Here is a 23,195-nt window from a genome sequence, read left to right as displayed (position 1 = left end):
AGTCCCTAACTCCAACTCTCTAGTGCCACCACTTGTCCAAAATGTAAAGTTCTATATGCTAGTAACTTTTGAACCGTAAGGCACAGAAAGAAAAAAAAAAAAAAAACAATTCAAAAATCGCAAGGTTTAGTTTTCTGCTATATTCTATTGTTCGAAAAACATACTTTTTTCTGATTCTCACCAAAATTAGTTCAGATCATCTTCAAACCAAGCTGGCAAAAAATTTAATTCAAGTTAATTTAAGGGAAAGTTGTGGTCTAGTGGTGAGAGAGTTTGACTCCTAACCCTAAAGTTGTGGCTTCGAGTCTTGGGAATACCATGACTTAGGTGCCCTTGAGCAAGGCACCAAACCCCCAACTGCTCCCCGGGCGCCGCAGCATAAATGGCTGTTCACGGTGTCTTTTCACTGCTGTGTGTGTGCGTGTGTGCGCACTTTGGATGGGTTAAATGTAGAGCCCGAATTCTGGGTACGAGTCACCATACTGGCTGTATGTTACGTCACTTGATTCGTCCCACCATTTTTGCTAATAATTTCTGACCAAAAATCACAAACTGGTCTCTTTAGAAGGGGTGCATCATGCTGAGTCGAACCATATCAAATGTTTCCATTTAAGCCATATTGATTCTTATTTAAAAATGCAATATTTTAAGAACGCTTCGATTATATTACAAAAATCTGTATGAATCTTTGACACCATGCACTGATGGCTCAGAGCATGCACTGAGGGCGCAGAGCCACCTTTTGTTCAGAAGATATAAAGCAATTTATAAAAATGTGAATAACTTTTGCAAACATTATAATATTGCAATGAAATGTTGATAGATTCCTTGAATCATCGATACCAATTTTGCCCTAATTGACTGAACTTCCTGTCCGCCATTTTGATTCATGTTAAAACCTACTTTTTCACTCCTAGATCGTTTTTCTTTTTTTTTTTTCACCAAATTTGACTCTGAATATCTTCAGACCAAGCTGACAAAAAGTTCTGGATTTCGTGTTGATACACGAAACAGTTTTTGTATAGCGCATGAACTAATTTGCTGGAAAGACGCCAAAATGCATCTGAGGGCTGTATCTCTGCAAAGGTTTGAGATATTTACACCAAACTTTATATGTGCCATTGTCACTTCACACTCACAACAGCACATCAATTTGGTAACAGTGCCACCAATTGGGCAAGAGTAATAAACCATTCATTAACCTTTAATTATGAAATTTCCAAAAATGCTAATAACCTTTGATTGCATTAGGCTATTTTAATGAAACCGGTCTCAAAATATTAATTGGGTCGTGCCGACAACCAATATACCATTTAATAGGAAATCTGAACTCCCTGTCCGCCATTTTGATTTGTTAAAAACATACTTTTTCTAACTCCTCCTCAACTGTTGGTCCGATTTTCAACTAAATCGAGTCAGACCATCTTTAGACTGTGCTGACAAAAAGTTATGCATATTTTGTGCCGATTGACAAAACCGTTTTCTTACAGCAACGTAACAAATTTTAGATATGGTGCCAAAATGAGTCTGAGGCTATATCTTTGCAAAGCTTTCACATAATGACAACAAACTTTGTGTGTGCCATTGTCACCTGACACAGAACACACCAAGATGATTTGATTACAGTGCCACCTGTTGGTCAAAACTGATAAGCCATTAAATCATATAACTAGAGGTTGAATTTATGATTTTTCAGCCATTTCAATTACAATCATCCTAAAATTGCTTTTATTACTCATTGTTGCATTTGGTCTGATGCTCCATGCCATGCTTAACTCCTAAATTTTGCCGCTGGAGTGCTTGGCCCCGTAATTGCTGCTTGCAGCTATATTTAGGGTTAGGGTTCGGGTTAGATAGCCCATATAACCGCCTGCGAGAAAGTTGTGAAATTTGGCAAACTGATAAGAGAACAGTGTCAACATTAACTATTACAAATTTGAAGTCTCAAATCTTCGGCTCCATGTCCTGATGGTAATCAAAAAGTTTGTGCATAGCGCCACCTTGAGGTTAAAAGTTATAAAGCTTTTTTTATGCTAATAACTTTTGCATACATTATCATATTGTAATGAAACTAATGGTGCTGGATTCCTTGGATCATGCCAAGAACATAATATCAATTTGGCCATAATTTGCTGACCTTCCTGTCCACCATTTTGACACATGTTGAAAATTTACTTTTTAGAAACTGACAAAAAGTAATTGATTTTGTGTCGATATATGTAATGAAAAAAAAAAACATTAGTACATTCTCTTACATATTTTAGATTCAAAATTATTTTAAAAGCCTCTGAAATGTTAAAAAATCTATTTGAGGCGGTCAGATTTTATGTTGTGGTGGGCCGCCACAATTAAATTAATGTATGGGAAACACAATGAAAATTACCTGCTTGAACTCTTTCATTTGATCTGGGTGTCTGTCTTTTAAAGTGTTTTGTGATGTTTCCTCATTATGATGTCTCAATGCTTTTATGTAAAGAGCGCATCTGCGCACCTTTCAGAGCACATCAAGAACTGGGTTAACTGGTTCTCGGTATGACCGGTACTTTAAAAAAAAAACTCCACATCGGATCAAGTTATTTCAAACACTCGCTGCTGACTGAAAGTAAGTTTTGAACAACTTATTTTAAAAAGTTTTTAAAGCTTGTGTTGAAATGATCCACAGCACTGATGCTCTCCAGACGTGGTTTGTTCAAAACCACTCTTCTAGCCCCAGCTGGCCCCGCTTTGGCTCAAGGTTTTGTGTGGCTTTGTTCTGGTTTGCTGGCTGGTCACAAATTTCCAAAAATTCAATAACATTTAGGCACTGTTTAATTTCATAAATCTTCACAGTCTTACCATGTAATTTCAGAGGTTTACTTTATCATTCACTTTTAATCACTGTTTTCGCATCTCTTACTGTGGTAAACATGGGAAGGGAAATTAAAGATTGCACGAATTAAGGATTCGTTCATATTATTAATCTGTTCCCTTATTTCAGTTAAATAATGGGTTATTTAGGGAACAAAATGAATGAAACATGGACAGTTTCCACAAATTAATAAGTCGTAGGAACTAGGGGTGTCCATGGTTAACCGATTAACCGATTAACCGTTAAAAATTGCGTAACCGAGTGAAACATTTTGCTCGGTTAAGTGACGTCAATGGCATGCATTGAATTTAGTTGTAATACATTTTTGCACCACTAGAGACCGCCAGACATTTGTAATGTCCACAAGAAGAAGTCAGTTTTCTAATATGAAGCGGGCAAAGAAAAGTACAGCGTTGGAGCACTTTAAAATTGAGAGTGACGGGGCAAGTTGCAAGTATTGCAATACAGTTCTTGGATATACTTCAAGTACAACCTCGTTGTTGTACCACCATCTCAACAGCCAACACCCAAGAATCATTAGGCCGGCGACACACTGGATGCATGGCGAAAGCGTCTCAGCTGCGTGGCGTGTCTGTTTTTAATTCAGCTCCCATGTTAACAGGTTAGAACTTGCCGACTGCCTGCGTGAGACGCGCGGCTCGACGCGTGCATGCTAGAAATAGAACCGACGCCTATTTTTCACGCAACATGCATGCGTGTTGGAAGCGTTTCCAGGCAAAATAGGAAAATATGTTTATATGTCATTTTGTACACAAATACATATGAAATCATGACATTTTGATATTTGAAAGTCTATAGGTTGACATAAATTCAGATATAAATGTAATTAAAAAAATAAATAAATAATTATCGATTTTCAAATATTGTACCTGTCAAACATAGTCATAGTCACAGCCTCGAGGCGGACGCGGAGCCTGCTTGTTACCTTCGCCCAGCCTAAACACGGAAAGTTACATAACTATTACTAGAGCCTGTTCCTTTATAACATAGCCAAAGGTTGGTGTATATTTGCTTTATACATTTTAGGCTTATTCTCAAATTCAGATTGTGTTAGGGGGCGGGATTATTAGGCAGTCTTAATAGTACAATTTGACTGGAGAGATTAAATTTTGTCTGACATTTCATTTTTTTTTTCGGCCAATGTCCGGCAATTACCGGACAACGGAAACCCTGGCGCACACTATGGTTAACCGAGTATTAACCGCTAAGGGCCTCGGTTAACGGTTAATGAAAAACTTGAAAACGTGCAGCCCTAGTAGGAACGAATCAACAAGGATTAAATAGCCTATAGCCAATCTGTCCTGTGTCCCGCAGCCATGCAAAGCGCACAATATGAAACAATTATCTGGGTCTAAATTACATAGTTACTACATTTCCATTGCTTTCTATGTTGAATAACTTGTGTTGTTTTTATTTTCATGTACTTTTAAAGTTTAAATCACATTAAAAGCTTAATTTGTATATTGTGAATGAATGATGATGCATTATATAGTGTCACCATCACTCACAGCCGCTCACAAGTGTTGAATGTGCATAAGCCACACACAGCCCAACATTAAATCGTTTAACCGACCATCGCCAGCTTTAATCGATTGCATCTCTTATCGACAATTAATCGATCATCGACTAATCGTTGACATCCCTACTAGGTCTGTCGCTATAGTCAATAAATCAATTAATTGTAGAATAAAAAAAATGAGTTCGATCATTTTTCCGGCCGCCGGAATTTTAAAATTTTTTAAAAAAATGTAACGTCATGATGTGGGGTTAATCTGGAGCGCATCCTGTGAACAGCCCATGGCAGAAAACACGCTCTCTGATGGCACAGATGTCCCGGAAATAAAGCTTTAAAGTCTTGCTAGAGCGGTCAGCCTTGGGAAGCACCTTTCATATACCTATGGATGTTTGCGTCGCAAGTGATATTGAATTGTACTTGCCTACTGCTTTATTTTAATACAACGTTGCATATTTTGCAAGTAACTTCATTGCCCTTTATGTCGAAATGGTCCCACATAGTAGCCTACTTTTCGCTAACTTCATTTGGCTTGCTCAGCTAAATATGTCTGTAGGCCTTTAGCTGATCTGTCAAAATGTTTACTTTCGGGTTAACGGTTAAACAGTCAATATGAGCATTCCTAACGAATAACATACTAAACTAGAATTAAAAGTTAGTGAACTAACTTTGATGTTGGTTTGGCCATGGGGCAAAAGAGCCACAGTACTTGTGCGCCCAACATACTTGAGCTGCCCCGCTACAAAAAATAAATAAATAAATGAATAAATAAATAATAATAAAAAATACACCTGTAACAGTTTTTTTCCATGGTCCCTTGCTGTTTTCTTTTCTAATAAAAAGCCTAGGCAATGATAACAGCTACGGCAGGGTTTTCTAGCCGGATGCGAAATAAGTCATGCATATTTTTCTCTAATATAAAAATTATTCATTATTATTTTTAATAAACTTCAATAAGGCCCAATATAGTAATAATGCAAAAACTATCTCCTAAATACCATTCAGTTTGATCTTATTTTAATAGTACTGTCAACATATTTCTCAAGTTATCACACATTACTGAAAAATTTAAGAGGGGACACTATATTAGTTATCTATTTTCATATTGTGCATATAATAGTACTCACAGAAGGACTCATAATTTACTTGAAAAGAGGCAATTTATGTATTCACTTGTATTTTTAACCGATTTAACAGTGAAACTAAGGCAAAATCCCTTGCTGTCTTCTGTTCTAATAAAAAGCCTAGGCTATGACAATAGCTTCGACAGAATTGGCTATTGAACATAAACTGTTGAGAAATAAAATGGAAGTTGATCATGATACTCAATTTGAATATTAAAGTGATATCATTTACCAACTGCTTTGTCTCTGAATATAGCTTGAAGTATTTAGTATTTATCCTGTAGCGCCATCGTGTGGACAACATAAGCAATGTGGCCTTCATTTCCCTTTAAAATCCAATTTACTAAAAGCAGCAGGTAAATGCAGTCTCTTTTAAAACCCCTTACCACTCACCCCCCATTTTTGGCATGGAGACAGAAATGACATACCCAAAATAAAAATGTTTTTGCTCATGATTCTTTCTGACTAGATACATAATCAACATTTGTCCACAAAGCTGACACTTCAAAGTTTACTGTTCAGGAATCAGAATCACTCAGACTGTTATGATAATAGAGATGTATAAGCTCAAACATAAAAACAAAAATAAAAATATTAAAACATATTTTTTAAATGTATTTAAAAAATTGTTGATGTAGGATATGAGTTTAGCAACAACAGTGTAGCTAAAGCCAAAAGTCTACCAATGTTCCATATGAATAATTCATAATCTAATCTGTAAAACTGAATTTTATGAAATATTTTCTAAGGCAATGTCATGTGTGTTTTTAGAGAAGGCTAATCAAATTGATTTATGGCACTTGTCATCTCTGTAAAATCTCACATGCAATCATTCCTGTGCTCTTTGTATGTGTGCTCGCTTTGAAAACTCCCCGTTTCATGATTATATTGTGCTCACCAAATGAGTCTTTTGAACCTCCGCCAGGTATGAAACATTATCCGCATTATTCTTTTATCATTATTCTTTTGCTTTTATTACACCTTTATCAGCCTTTGTTGTGGTTATTTCAAGCTTTACAGTCCACAAAACTGCTATCTCACTTAGTCTCAGTATGCATTTAGCACTTATTTATCAAAAGTCTTACTATAAAAATTATTGTGACAAATGCATTATGAAGAAATGCACCTGCTATTAGTAGCATTAGAGCGAACGTTAGCATCAAGCTACATCAGACAATTTATTAAATTATTAGTACACTTTTACTAAAACTCACTTTAAACCCCGATCGAGTGTTTGTAATAACTTCATTTAGCGATCGGGGTGGAATTTGGTCGTTTACTATTGTAAAAATATGCTGTTTTTATTCTTTTTCATCGCTGCAAAAGTTAGCATTTCCGATGTACATTTTTTATTTTTTTATAAAAAAACACCCCAGATCTCAAGAAAATCTCATACCAAGTTTTACTAACGTAATTGCGGGTTTATTATTCGAATATTCCGTGTGTACAGAGGTGTTTCAGTGTTATGGTAAGATATGACCCAGGAAGTTTACAGGAAGCATGTGACATGATGTGGCGGTGTCCGGATATGACACTCTAAGACTGACATGGCGAAGGACCAATCAGAGTCTGAGTGACACACAGCATGAGCTCACACCACTCCACACACAGATCGCTGGGAGATGCTGTTGATCATCAGATCGCGTAAATCAGTGGAAAATGAATAGAAATAACGATTCTGTCTGAAGAAATATGAATTAAACATCAGTAAATATCCATATATCTCCGCAGATATGCATCTTTGGTCTATAAATCCTTATTGACACTGTTCAGTGAGTCTATGTCAACACAAATAAACCGCTGCTGACGTAACTGAATATGAATGAGTGGTGAATTTCTATTCAAAATGTGGCATAATACGGATTTATTATTTTGCACTCCTGACATAAATTACTAAATAACTGTCACTGCAACAACGTTTTATCAAAATATTCGTAAAATATCGAAGCTTGAGTCTTTAAACTTTCAATTGATGCACAGTTTGTCTAGATAAAGTAGTGATGTTTAACGTGCTGTGAAAGTGAAACAATAATAAACGGGCCGTCGGCGATGTTTGCAAGTAAAGGGGTTTGATATTCAATCCAGCATTAATACTACCCATTTTCAATTTATTTCTCAACAGTTTATGTTCGCCAAGCTATTATGAATTTTGAAATAATCGTGTACTTGATTTGTCCGATCTACCGACGAAAAGCCAGAATCACTGTTCTCTGAAGCTGGAGAGATGGATGTTATTTTCACCTAAAAAAAAAAAAAAAAATCACAAGCACTCATTTTGATAATATATTCTTCTAATTGTTTTGTGTTGATTCGCTGCACTGTTTTAATTTAAAAGGCTGTCGTGACTTTTTTCCTCCCAGTATTCATAAGCTGTATCATGCTGTCAAATGGGCTGGCTCATGAAGCGCTCATTTCTCTCTCATCTTTCTCTCGGTTCTTTGGCCTGAGACATAATTTATTAATGAGATCCGATACGGTAATAATAACATATGTTGGTTTAGCTTGTAAATGTGTATTTATTTATCCGATCTCGCCCAGAAACGCTGCTGTCATTTGACTTTTTTTCCCTCGATGTCAAATGATATTTCGTTTTGCACGGCTCAACAAACACCTGGATTTTGCTCTTGTTTTGTTCTATTGAGTGGATTGTGTGCATTAATATTTTAAGAAGCTCTTAAAAATATATATAAATGACTTCACCATGTTGTAACGATGGATAGCAATTGATGTGACGTTCAGCCTGACAGATAAAATCTCACACGCACATATAAACACTCATTTTCATGTATATAATATATTCGTCTAATTGTTTTGTGCCGTTTCGCTGCAGTGTTTTAAGATGAAAGGCTGTAAATTCTCTGAACTTTAAGTGTTCAGAGAAATACATCGCGAGCTCGCGGGCAGTTGGCTGCCGCGAATATATCATGTTATTACTTTAGACAGTTCAGAAACATCTGAATTTAGCTCTTGGTGTGTTCTAACGTGTGGATTGCGTGCAATCGCAGTTTTAAAAGGTCTTAAATAAGAATGAATTTGCTCGTTGTGAGCTCCGTGGAGACAATGCCTGCATGACCAGCAGCTGATTCTTCTCTCGTCTTTCTGACTGCTCTCTGCCTAGAAATCAATTATTAATGAGCCCTGACCCCTGTAATAATCAGATTTGTTGGTTTAGCTTGTCAGTTTGAGGGAAATTGTATTATTTACTGTATTTTTGACTGATTTAAAAGTGAAATTAAACCTTAGATAGGTATTGCAACTGTAGGGGCGCAATTTTTCTCAGAGAATGTAAGTCTATGGGTAAGCCAACATAATAAGTTTACATAGCATAACAGTATGTTGGCTTGTTGCCAAGCCAACATAATTAATTGGCATCCTTGGTGGACATAGATGGTAATTCACTTTTGCGTTATTTGAACAAAGCTTTACGCTGGTGAAAAATTATTTTTCAAAAGTTTTTTTGCATATGGCCTGTTGAGGCTTTTTTTGATTGTTGGTTTGTTTACAAAAGATCCTAACTGGAACTATTTATGTCTGAGGCTAATGTTTAACATTGACAGAGTCCATTGTTTTTACTGTTTTTGGTTGTTTTGTTCATTTATTGTGGATAATTAAAATGTTTTCAGTTTTCAGTGTTAAAAATATTCTTTAGAAATAAAAGTTTATTGATCTTTGAAAAAGTGTACCTGCATTATTATGCCATTATCATTATATTAGTTGAAACTAGGGGTGTGCCGGTTTCAGAATTGGTGATGACGGTTATGACGTGAGTCAAAAGTGACGGTTCATAACATAACCGCCGGGGGGGGTGGGGGGGGGTGGGGTGGTAGGTGTAGTGGATCTGCCGTAGAGTCAATTGGTTGTTCTTGGAGATAGCGGGTTAACTCCGTATCAGCGCCACTCTGATCGGTAAAGGGGCAGAGATTTCAGACCTCCGTTTATTAAGGAGATCTGTCACAAAACTCATCATCCGCACCAACGTTTTTTGAGCAAATTTCAAAGCCGCACCCGCCCGCCATCCACTGATCGCTTTGCTGATGGGAGCCGCAAAAAAAGCCATTGTCTGTTCTAGAAAGGATGCAGCAAAGATATTTAATGCTAATGTATGAAGCATAGGCCTACGCTGAGTTTCATTTACGATGAGATGTGCTCTAGTTCACAGTGCAGTGCAAGTGAACGCGGCGCGCTGGTGCTTCCATGTCACGGTTATCATTGTCTGCTATATTTGCTTTTTATTTATTAAAATACATGCAATTGGTTGATGAAACATTTATTAAAATTAAGATAAAATTTGTACAAAACGAAATTAGTTTTTAAGAAAGGTTTTCTACAAAGCAAAATTTTATGAAGTGGTAAATATCATGTCTGACGATTTACAAAACTTCATTAAGTGGTAAAAACCATGTCTCCCAATATATTGCGCATCTTATGATCCTATCTAAAAAATGAAAATAATTTTTGATAAAAAATGTTTGTAAAAAATATTTTAATGACACGGTTTTGGCGGTTATAGTGTGTTCAACTATAACCGCCGGTCTCACGGTTATATACTAACCGTCACACCCCTAGTTGAAACTGGAAACGAAAATATTATCATTTATCGCAATAATATCTTGGACAATTTATCTTCCAGCAAAATTTGTTATCGTGACAGGCCTAATCCCTACCTTAGGGCACTTTTCCACTGCGTGGTACAACTCAGTTCAGTACGGAACAACTCGATTCGGCTCTGTTTGTGTTTCCACTGTAGTTTGTGTTTGATCCTTCACTGTCTGTGCTGATTTAAATCTAGTGGTTCTTTTGTGTTTGTGTAGCAAGTTCAGTGACACAGGTCGTGATGATTCTCTCTGGCCAATCAGTGATCAGCAGAGTTGAAGACTCAGAGATGTTATCTCTGCAAAAAGTGAATGCAAAAAGTACAGAATAAAGGGTATGATTAATTGTGGCCAATGTTATTAGAACTAAATATTTCATAATGAGATTTACCCCTATTTTAAATTGTTATACTCCAATGAAAGGTTAGATTTTTTTTTATAAAAGATCAAATGAAATAACGATGCAGATCTATTTCCACAGCCTTCTTTGACCATATTTACCAAAGGTATGAATAATTTTGAGCACAACTGCATACACGTCAGAGTGTAAACCAAGCCATAAGCAGTTACATCCCGTAACAAATGACAGTCAAAAAATATATATATATATATATATATATATATATATATATATATTAGTGCTGTCAAAATTAACGCGTTAACGCATTCGATTAATTTGAAATATTTAACGCGTTAAAAAAAAATAACGCAATTAACGCGGTTGCAGTTTTTTTTTATTTCCAGTTGTGGCCTATGTGTGTTCAACGTGCAAAGAAATATGGATAAGACCAAGGAAGGACTTTTAGACGGAAAGTTTCAGTATAAAACTCTGCCGGATTACTCTTCAGTCTGCCACAAGAAACATTACTCTTCATTCAGTCTGCCACAAGAAACAGCAACATTAAAATCATGAACTCAAATGTCATTGTTTAAAAAAAAAAAACAATGACTGTAACAGTGCGTAAATCAGACCTTTCTGTAACGCTAACGTTAATAAGCTTAAACGAAATAACGAAATAATTGTGTAGCGGAGTATTTTTTGTACACAGTGCCGCGAACTGTCAATCACTCCTGTGCGCGTGCATCACTGTCCTCCTCGCAGCTGCAGCAATTGCGCTCTCTCTCTTCATCAAGCTTTAAAACAAAAAAGGGACAAAAAGATCATATTGTCTTTGTGCATAGGCTATAGATTAATTAGATAAATGAATATCTAAATTTGTGCCTTGCCGTCTATGGTATTTTTTTAGAACTTAGAAAAAAGATGCTGCAGCCAATGAGCAGCCAGCGGGGGCTGCAGGACGACTCAACCTCCGCAGACAGTTTTTAATGTTTATCAGACAATAAATACTCAAGATTTTGCTTTAGTATAACTCACAACGAGTTTCACACACCTTCTCCGGCCACGTTGAGTTGTTGACACTTAACAGTGGGAAAAGCGACACACGCGCTATTCACTTGTATAATTTAAGGGTGAATGGGTAATGTAGTTTCTGCTCTGGGTGGGATGAATTAGGAAGCTCGCATTGTGAATGGCGCTCTGAAAATCGGCAGTGCAGGTAAAAGATTAAATCCTCTATTAAAACAGATGTCCAAATGAGCGTACCGGCACGCTACAAGCACGTTCTGGGCGCACGGAGAGGTGGCGGTACGCTCAAGAGCTATATTTGGAAGTGGCGGTACTGAGTACTTGTGTGTACTGGCCCACTTAAAGCACTGGCAATGACTATACTTTGGAATTTTTTTGCAGTCCACTTAGAATTCAACATGGAAATCATTTTTGTTTTTTATTGGCATTGATTGTTTTGAAATTCAAATGGTACTTACATGCCTGTGTTTTTATTTCTGTAATAAATATGGCTTTCAAGCCAACAGTTAATTTGGAGAATATTGATGGTTTATTGCAGGTATGTTGTTTACATGAGAAAATCTGTGTTACAAGTTAAACATAAATTCCAATAAACAATCATATTTTGAATTTAAATAGTTTCTTTGTCTTGAGTTTACATTAATTATTTACATTTTACATTTACATATCCAAAAAGTTTCAGTCTTTTAATTGCGATTAATCGCGATTAATCGCGATTAATTTTAAAAAATTGTGCGATTAATTAGTTAATTTTTTTTAATCGATTGACAGCACTAATATATATATATATTAGGGCTGAACGATATATCGTTATCGTATCTATATCTAGATATGAACTTTCAAGATATTAATATCGAAAGAAGCAATGATATAGACGATATAGATTTCCCCTCTCCAGGCTTGCCCTGCATACAACTCTGGCAGTCACAACAAACATCAGTTTTACGAGTGCCCTTGACTGCACCGCTAAAGCCAGCGCGCACGCACTAGGGACGTGGGAACTATATTGTGAGGGGGGGGGGGCGTTTCCATGGTGACACGTCATTGCTTGTCACGTGACACACTGCAGCAGGAACAGCGCTGAATGAATGATGATCTGCTTTTATATAATTTTTCCTTTTTTATTCAGAATATTCACAAATGTGTTAGTTATGGCATTAAATATCTGATATTCCGATTGTCAAATACATGCAAGTGGAAGTATATTGTTGTTTAAACACTTTTATAACGATCGTGTTAGTTGAGCTGTATGCGCGATGGGCGCCGCCATGTTAGTTTGTGCCGCAGACGCGGTTCAGAGAATCGGATCTCTTGGATTTACAACCTCCATGTTTACAACACGTGAATTCATCCACTTCTCCCGAAATACTTAAAAGTGGCTGGTGAAGTGGGTAATATAATATGTATAATATGAAGTATAATATGTAAACACTGAAGTTACTTACACAATGTGTATCTGATATGAATAAAACTGCATATATATTTTTTCGAGAATGTTGCACTCCTGTTGCCATTTGTTATTCTTCACGAAAGTTCATGCCAATAAATAAGAAATATTGCTGACTTTACGTCTTCCGTTATTTGACGTTGAAAAAGGAAACCTTTTTTTTTTTTTTTAGACATGGAAAATCGATTTTACAATCGATTCAATGAACACTTATGTCTTAAGAATAGAAAATGATTTTTTTCACAAAAGTGACAGCACTAGCTCTGAGTGCGCCTGTCTCTGGCCAGTATGAACAGAGTAGCGCGTGCCGTTAGGTGCGCACGAGAGAGAGAGCCGCGTATCACGGACACCGACACTGAACCGAGCTCTCTTCTGCGAAGTTCACCTCGAATTTCCTCCTGCACCCGAACGAACAAATGCAAATCGCAGTTTGAACAAACAAAAAGATGTGAAAGAGCCCAATTCAACACCACGGTGTTTTGGTGTTCAGGGCTCGCGCAGAGAAAGGCGTCTCAAAATACTAGAACATCAAATTTGCTTATTTTTGCTCTTGTGCCGACAAATACATACAAAATATGTCAAAATATCCACCTTGGAAATTATGCTCGAAAAACTGTCAGTTATTTCTTAAGTGAAAGTAAACAGTTGAGGAAAGAAATGGGATGTGTATTATATTGGATGCGTTCATGGTCTCTTAAAGTGGCCGCGCCTAATTTAGCTACTGGCTGCTGTAATGTTAATCCAAGAAAATGAAAATGCTAAGTCCTTTAGTCCTTTTTTAATGCACCACCTAGCTTGATAAACCCCTTCTCAAAGACTTACTGTTTGCCAATTTTATTTGGGTAACACATATTTCAGAATTCGAATGAGCAATTTTAATCTAGATTAATCTAGATTAATTTCAAGATCACAGTGAGATTAATCTAGATTAAAAAAATTAATCTATGCCCACCTCTAATATATATATATATATATATATATATATATATGCAAACACACACACACATATATACACTATACACACACACATATATATATATTTATATACACTATACACACACACACACTCACATATATATATATATATATATATATATATATATATTAGTAAAATGGGTTTATGATGCCTAAAGTTGTGTGCCAATAAAGAACATGCATGCTCCCCTTAACGCTGCTTACTTGAACCATGCATATGACTACGAATGCTGTCAAACGTTATTTCCAATTATAACAATAATTCTATAATAACACGAACGTAATCAGGTAATTCATGATTTCTATTTATTTATACAATGGCATTTAAGTTAGCCTTCATAATATATTACAGTAAGATCAGCAATGGTCTGTGTCTCAAAACGGCACTAAGGTACATTCATAGTTTACTCATCAGAATTGCGATTGCAATCCATAATCCATAATGGACTAACGTTACGTGAATTGTGTGTGCCGTACCGGATCCATCCTCCGTTCGGAGCCGCTCGGCATCTGCGCCTGGGCTGCTGCTCGGCACCGCGGCCATCTTCAGAACTCGACCGCAAGCACAAGAGTTGACCCGATACCTGTAAAGCAGAAAGACGCTCTCAATACTACATAAGGGCACCGTCGTGTTTAAATGGTTCAGTCCCCTATACAGCGAACAAAGCGCATTGAAACCAGTAGAAAACCCCGTACAACAATGGAGAACATAGACCGAGAATGGAATGTAATGTCGTCGTCGTCGTCTTCTTCTTCTTTTGGCGTTTTATGACGGCAAACAAACGATACGTGCATTTCTGCCACCTACTGGGCTGGAATGTGGAACATTGATGGAATAGGATACTTTTTTTTTTTTTTTTTTAAGTATGTCGTTAAAGCATTACACATTTTATAATGATTCAGGCCATTATTCAACAGAGTTTTAAGTATAATATTTTATATCCCTATTTCTTTTCATTCTTTCAACATAAATGCTCTTTCATTATCATAAGCAGAACAATGTAATATTGCATGATATACTGCTTCCGGTAATCCACACAGACCACAGTTCCCAGACTCATGCTTATTCATTGTATATATAGACGGCTGCATATATGAAAATAAAACACCTAACCCTAAAAAAATTCTAACAAAAGGTTTCTCAGCTGTTTTTTGTAGTATTAGGTGTCCTTAATAACATACTAAAAGTTTACCAAAGTTTGACCACTAGAAAGGTGTAATTTTCAAGATGGCTTCCAAGATGGGCAGGGCGCCCTTAAAATATCCTAACTCCTTCATTATTTGACTTAGTCAAGTAATCTTGATGTCTAACCTCATGTTTTATGGGTCTGTGAATCCATTGGACTTGTATAAATTGCACTGACATGATTACATACTTATGGAATACATGATTTTGTGAGAATACTGTAAGGTTTTATCATTGTTTGGGGTGGACCAGAGATGTAAACAATTTAGCCTATGTCATGTAAATTGTTTTGCTAAAACACAGACTTTACATTCAATGTAAAAGTTATTGCACCCAAAAGTAACTTAAATTGGAGTTGTATAACTTTGATCATAACTTTGATCATAAACAACCCTGTATTAGCCCGAACAGAGGCCTGTGTGTGAAACATCTAAAATGGTCACTCTTTTCAATTTTAATAAGGTAATTAATATGTAATGCATCCTTTATAGATGTTTTAGAGTATAAAGGTGGCATTATACTAAACCCAACAAACCTAAATTCACCATTTTCAGCAATTCAGAAGATGGTAGAATAGAATATTGCCATTTGATATTGCGTGACTCATTGTAATGTTGTTGGCAGCACAGTGTATACCATTTTGCTCAAACAAAATTCATCCTTGACTACTTAAAAGAAAAGTTCTTTATTTTTTGTAATTTAATTAAAAAAAGTAAACTTTTTTTTTTTTTTTTTAATTCTGTTCGTTACGACTTACAGCTTAGGAAAATATAAAATTCAGTATCTCAAAAAATTTGAATATTCCATTTTGAGCTTGATTAGTTTTATTAATTATGAGTATAAATACTGGGTACCTCCTGGGCTAGTTCAGAACATGCAACCACAATTATGGGGAAGACTACTGACTTGACTGTTGTCCAGAAGAAAATCATCATAACCCTCCACTAAGAGGTTAAGCCACAGAAGGTCATTGCTGAAAGGGCTGGCTGTTCACAGAGTGCTGTATCAGAATATATTTATAGAAAGTTGACTGCAAAGAAAAAGTGTGGTAGGAAAAGGTGCATAAGCAACAAGGATGACTTCAGCCTTGGGAGGATTGTCAGGAAAAGCAGATTCAAGAACTTGGGAGAGCTTCACAAGGAGTGGACTGAAGCCAGTACATCAAGAGTCATCACACTCAGACATCTTCAAGAAAAGGGCTACAGCTGTCACATTCCCAAAACCAAGCCACTCCTGAACCAAAAAAAAAACAAACATCAGAAGCATTTCACCTGGGATAAGGAGAAAAAGAACTGTTGCTCAGTGGTTCACAGTCCTCTTTTCAGATGAAAGTTAATTTTGCATTTCATTTGGAATTCAAGGTCTGGAGGAAGACTGGAGAGGGACAGAATCCAAAGTCCAGTGTGAAGTTTCTGAAGTCAGTGATGATTTGAGTGCCGTGACGCCTGCTGGTGTTGGTTCATTATGTTTTATCAAGTCCAAAGTCAATGCAGCCATCTAACAGGAGATTTTGTAGCACTTTATGCTTCCATCTGCTGACAAGCTTAATGGAGATGCTGATTTAATTTTGCAGCAGGAATTTAGCACCTATGTCAGGGATATAGGAGGGAGGACCCAATTTCATTGGGAGGTAATAAGGTTTTATTGACAAAACAGACTGATACAAGAGGGTAGTGAAGTGAACAATAGATAACACAACAGGATAACAGTTAACAGGAACAGCTAGGGGAGGCCACTGGGAAAGCTTCAGGAAACAACTGGCAGAATACTTGGCAACAGAGGGGGCAGCAAAACCAGGCTGATGGAGAAGACCACACAAGGTACCGTAGAGCAGATCTCAGACACTTGTTAACCACTGACTCTGAAACAGACCAAGTGCCAGAACCAGGGCAGAACACACGGGGACAGGTCAGGAACTCGAACACAAAACTAGACAGGACAAAGCTCCACAAAAACACAAATTAAACTCAAGACAAGGAAAGATATAAGCCAATGAACTAATAAAAGGTTAAGTAACAAGGTAAGAAATTACCAGTTTAACCAACAAGAATCAAGACTAGAAAAGCCAAATAAATATTACAAATAAAAGGCCATAAGCAAGAACAAACAAATTACTAAAATAAGGAGCAAGACAAAAAAATAGAACTACAAGGACTAAACAAGGGCACAAGACCAACCAGACAAGGAGACACGGGCGCGTATTCAGCCACATACAGAGACCGAGAGGGTGTGAATGACCATGAACCAGCAAACATAAAAGGGTAAGGGGCACTATAAATAAGGAGGAAAATACATGAGGGATAGTTGAGCACAATAAGACTGACCAGGCTGATGAGGGGGGTGTGGTAAACCGGAAACAAGGAGGAGGGGCTAAAGGAGCACATGGCCAAGAAAACAATTAACAAAGCCATGTGCTGACATTAGACACAAGAAACAAAACATAAAACAAAGTGCAAAACCCTCACAACCTACCCACAGTGCCAAAACCACTTCCAAGTGATTTGCTGACCATGATATTATTGTGCTTGATTGGCCAGCCAACTCACCTGACCTGAACCTCACAGAGAATCTATGGGGTATTGTGAAGAGGAAAATAAGTAACATCTGAAAAACAATACAGAGGAGCTGAAGGCCCCATCAAAGCAACCTGCAGTACCACAGACAGTAATTGCAAAAAGAGCCCTAACCAAGTATTGATAGCATAATTAAACCTACTTTGGAGATCTTGAACATTTCTGTTTTGTAAATCTTTTTTTGATTGTTCTTTGAGGAAATATTCTAATTTTTTTGACATACTGAAGCTGTAAGTTGCAACCATCAGAACTCAAACAAAAAACTCTTTACATATTTCAGTTTGTGCATGTGCAATAAATGTAGAATATAGAAGGTTTGCTTTTTTAAATTACATTACAAAAAATAAATAACTTTTCCATGATATTCTATTTTCTTTTTACATGTACCTGCATGTACTTAAGGGAAATTGTACATATTTTCCCCATAAATATGCTTGTAACCAATTGCTTTAATATATAATTGGACTTATAATCACTTATCTATCATGCAAATATGCTAGTTATAATATTACATGGCAAAAACATGTATCAGGCACCAATATTTCTGGTCTAGGAGGAATACAAAGGAGTAATGGTCATTTTAAGTACCTGGCGGCAGCCATTTTGAAAAACGGGGCCTTTCTTGGAGTCAAACTTTGGTAAACTTTTAGTATGTTTTTAAGTACATTTGATACTACTGTAAACCACTGAGAAACGTTTTGTTAGAATTTTTTGGGGGTCAAGAAATATTTGCAGCTGACTAATGAGAAAAATTTAAAGCAGTACGTCCAGTGCGAAGTCATGTAATAATTTTATCTTCTCTTCTACTAGCAAAATTATGATATCTACCTCTCTCCTCCTTATTTCAAATTCTCATCTCATCTCATTTTTATTGCTGTTCTAATTTTAGCCTTAAAGGGTTAGTTCACCCAATAATCAAAATTACATCATTAATAACTCACCAGAAAGGTAAGGAAAACATCATCAAAGTAGTCCATGTGACATCAGAGGGTCAGTTAAAAATTTTTGAAGCATTGAAAATACATTTTCGTCCAAAAATAGCCTGTCTGAACCGAACTGGGCCCGGTTTCCCGATAACGCTCACTCTTAGCGTGCTAAGAAGACCTCGAAAGATACATCTTATATACCAGAGTTGTTTATGTTCCTAAGTGTGTTCCCCGATGTGTCACTTAGGAAGCTTCTTAGCACGCTGCCTCTTACGTCCGACGTAACAAGAGCGCTGTCCAAAGTGAGGGTGCTGAATTAGTTGGCATCGATTGCTCATGAATCGATTTTCCACTTCACGCGATGGTGCAATACAGCGTTAAGAAAGACAACACACTCTATGCAAATTAAATATTCCTCAAATTATTACAGTAACATTTATTTTAACATAGTTTAAGTTATCAGTAAAATATAGACTATAAATTAAATTATCAAATGGTCAGTAATATGTTCACACGATATGTTGTGACGGATAGACGAACCGGGTATCCCTCGCTAATCATCCATCCCGTTGTTGTGCCACTCGTGCCGCGGAGATCAGCCCCCCTATGGTCCACTATAACCTGCACGTTTATGGCCACGTCTCCTTTTCGCGATATGTACACCTGATCAATCACTGATGGATTGGCGATAGGGATGAGTGTGCCATCCACAAGGATGTTATCCCCGGCATGGCGCAGAAGGGTGTTGGTGACAGTGTGGACGCACCTCCACACCGAGGTCTTGCATAGACTGTAGCCCTCTCCCACGACCTCAACGAATCTTTCTGTAGCAAAAAAAAAAAAAAAAAAAAAAAAAAAAATAGCGCTGGTCTCCAGGACTTAAAGCAAAATTTTGTCGCGTTAGCCTGGCAAGCGCAGGTCTGAGAAGGTCCAGCAGCTCCATTATGAGCTGTCTTGGGAGGGATTTTTTTTTTAATATAGCCACGTCAGGAAAAATGTCAAAAGGGCTTAAGTTTTGCCGAATAAAAAAATTGACATAGACTAAACGGCTCCGCGTCCGGCTCCATCTTTGATTCAATACAATGACACGTTCACTGCCATAGTCAATATAGTTGGTCGCTTACTGGACACCACCATGCCATTTATAGATCTTAGCCATTTAGAGACAAATTGTTTACCAGATTTTATTTATCCAAAAATTGATTGTCAATTCGCTTTAATTACATTACGAAAAAGCCTAGGCTAACTACCACCACATAAAGTCAACTTCATAAATAGGCCTGTATCCATTGCGAACATAATTTATTATGAGTCTTAAAAAATAACATAAAATCATTGTTGAGCCAAAACATTGTCAACATACCATAGTTTGACTTGTACTGCGCTGCGCTGATTTCTAAAGACTGCTGTACAGTAGCGTTTTGAGCTCAAACCACGCTAAGAGAGAGCTTACGAATGGTCCAGACCAACTTTACAAAAGTATTACTTACAGAAGATATACTTAGCGTACGAACGTGTCAGGAATCGTGCCATAAGGTTAAGAGAGAGGTTAAGGAATAGGTTAAGAACTACTTAGCGATAAGAGCGTTTTGGGGAATCGGGCCCTGATTCTTTTGGTGATTGATTCTGAACTAATACTGTGCTAATGTTATGAGCCCAGGTAGACCGAAGGCTTGAATCAAGGGCAATCATTGCAAATGAAGTTCGTTATCTGGCTCGGCTCGGTGATCATCTTCAGTTCTCTCTTCACAGCAGTTTAAACTCACTGTTTGAGTACATTAATTACTCCGGGATATTGGTTTGTTTTAATTCAGAGGGAGTGTCAGCCACATTAAAAAAGTTTTAAAATATTCAATTCAATTTGTTGAACTGGTTCAAGAACATCCGGTTACATCGAATGAATTGCTAACCGGATATCACTACACTTCAGAGTTTTGAACCCTCTCACAATAGACACGGAAGAGAAGACAATGATGAATAAAGTCGTAGTTTTTGCTATTTTTGGACCAAAATGTATTTTTGATGCTTCAAAAAATTCTAACTGACCCTCTGATGTCACATTGACTACTTTGATCATGTTTTTCTTACCTTTCTGGACATGGACAGTATACCATACAAACAGTTTCAATGGAGGGACTGAAAGCTCTCGGACTAAATCTAAAATATCTTAAACTGTGTTGCGAGGATAAACGGAGGTCTCACGTGTTTGGAACGACAAGAGTTATTAATGACATAATTTTGATTATTGGGTGAACTAACCCTTTAACTTCTTCTTTGCTTAGTGGAATAATAATTTCTATATGTGATAATTTCAATGCCTGTTTTGCTACATGATCCGCAACCTCAATGTCATCCACTCCCACGTGTGCTGGAGCCCATAGGAAACATTTTAATTCCTATCTTACTCACTCTATATATACATAAAAGAATTTCATACAAAATATCTTCTTGAAGATCTTCCACTGATAAGACTTGCTAATGCAGAGAATGAGTCTGAACACAGCATTCATTGGCCAAGTATCCTCCATCCACCTGATAGCTAATAATATTACTACCATCTCTGTAGTGTAAACTCATTACACTACTACTTCGGGGCTCATTTCTAGATTAATTATTCCGCATGACTGGGCTTCTTCTTCTGCTATCCTTCCAAAACTTCTAAACTTGTCTGATTTATGTTCCCAGCATTTTCCCAATACTTTTTTAATTGGATGAGTTTCATCATGTCCCTTTACAGAAATCCAATAAGTCAACATCAACTTTACTCTTCTAATATCAAGCTGCAGCTCTCTCATTTCTACCTGTGAGGCAGGAATAGGAGAAGATCTAATCGCTCCGCAACATTTTCGTAATGCTCATGACTGTATCATTTCAACTTTCTGCAGCAAACTTTTCGACGCTGACCCATATCCTATACATCCATAATCGATAGTTGACCTAATGCAAAAAATATTTTTCCTTATGAATGAAATGACGTCTGGCACCCCAATCTACCCCTGCTAAACATCTTAATATATTTAAGACTTTTTTTTTTTTGCATTTATCTTATATATATATATATATATATATATATATATATATATATATATATATATATATATATATATAAATTACAAATGTCAGATTTTAATCAAACCATACCCTCAAATATCTTATCACATTCACTTGTTGTAAAGGTTTGCCATATAGCTTTAATCTAATATTAGGACTTTCTCTCTTTTTTGAAAAACAAATTACCTGTGTTTTCGACACTGATAAACAAAATACCCATTTATCTGTACATTTTTCCACTTCCTTAATTGCATTCTGCATACTTTTAACCACATATTGAACATTCTCACCCCTCTTCCACAGAGCTCCGTCATCTGCAAACAGAGACATGGAAAATGAAGATCCTACCTTAACTTGAATAGATCTATCTAAAAGAAAACTATGAAACCAGTTAAACATTCTTCCTCCAATAACCATATTATCCAATTTAATAAGAAATCCCTCTTTCCAAACATATAAAATGCTTTTTCCACGTCTAAAATTACCCCTATTAAAATTGTATTATTAACTTGAGCCTTCCTTATGTCAGAATCTAAACATAACACAACATCCATTGCATTCCTACCTTTCCTAAATCTGGAATGGGGGAAAAAATCCTTTACTTTCCAACACATGATTTAGTAAAAAAATTACCATTCTCTCCATGATTTTAAAGAGATTTGACGTAAAGGCAATAGGCCTATAATTAGTTGCCACAGAATTATCCTTTCCTGGTTTTGCTATAGGAATAATTATCCCAATGTTTCCATGTAGTCGATAAGCTCCCTTTTTCCCATACTTTATTAAAAAGATTTAACAATATATAACGTGACTGTGATGAGTGGGGCAGGGCTGAGAGCCGTGGGAACGGAGCGAGGCCAGTGGAGTGATTTGGAAATGAGTGACACCTGCACCACTCACCGCTCTTGAGTCCCACAGAAGAGATCGAAAGGATAAAAGAGGAGCTACAACAGTGAAGGATGAGAGAGGACCAGGCCTGCACTGTAAAATATTTCCAGACTTTCACAATATTTAACTGTGTTTTTACAGTAAAATACTGTTTTTATTGTTTTACTGTAATATCACAGTAATGTGGATTCGCTCACTGACTATTAACTATCTGCTGTGATATGACAGCAAATTACTGTAAATTACTTGAAGAATGGGCGGGATGTCCCAGGGTAGCTCGACATGGTCATCCATTTTGCATTATCACTGTGAACTTTAGAAGACGACGCACACCACACAAGAAGTTCTGCTGAGATATTATTTACCTATTCAGCTGAGAACGAAGGCGCCATCTTCAGTCTGGCTACTTTACATGTAATTATGCTCTCTCTTCAAAAAAAAAGAACAAATTCCGTACTTTAATAAGTCTGACATAATATGCTCCCTTTGATCCAGCTCACGACGACACAACACGACGCAGGAATATTCTCTTGGCACTGACGATGATATCTGATGTAAAAAGGTAAGTTACGAGGTAAATAAAAAGTGCATATAGCTAAAACAAAAATGGATCTAAGCAGTTATTTATGCGATCTTAGAGATCTGGCTAGCTAGCAAGTTAGAGTTTCATAGTGGTGGTTGAAAA

At 36.8% G+C, this 23,195-nt stretch overlaps 1 protein-coding gene across 3 annotated transcripts in view; it reads right to left on the bottom strand.

The window, feature by feature from the left end:
• The window catches only part of med1 (mediator complex subunit 1), a 124,262-nt gene extending 109,553 nt beyond the window's left edge, over positions 1–14,709 (bottom strand). For all 3 annotated transcript variants that reach the window (XM_026242204.1, XM_026242205.1, XM_026242206.1), the window contains exons 1-2: positions 14,583–14,709; positions 14,364–14,470 (exon numbers count right to left, since the gene is read on the bottom strand). In XM_026242204.1, coding sequence (XP_026097989.1) covers positions 14,364–14,430 — 67 coding nt within the window. In that variant the 5' untranslated portion in view covers positions 14,431–14,470; positions 14,583–14,709. The remainder of the gene's footprint in view (positions 1–14,363; positions 14,471–14,582) is intronic.
• Between the last annotated feature and the right edge of the window lie 8,486 nt (positions 14,710–23,195).

The sequence above is a fragment of the Carassius auratus genome, unplaced genomic scaffold (assembly GCF_003368295.1).
Source record: "Carassius auratus strain Wakin unplaced genomic scaffold, ASM336829v1 scaf_tig00001016, whole genome shotgun sequence".
Taxonomy (NCBI): domain Eukaryota; kingdom Metazoa; phylum Chordata; class Actinopteri; order Cypriniformes; family Cyprinidae; genus Carassius; species Carassius auratus.
Note: the sequence above shows the minus strand (reverse complement) of the source record. Positions and strands in the feature narration are given on the sequence as shown.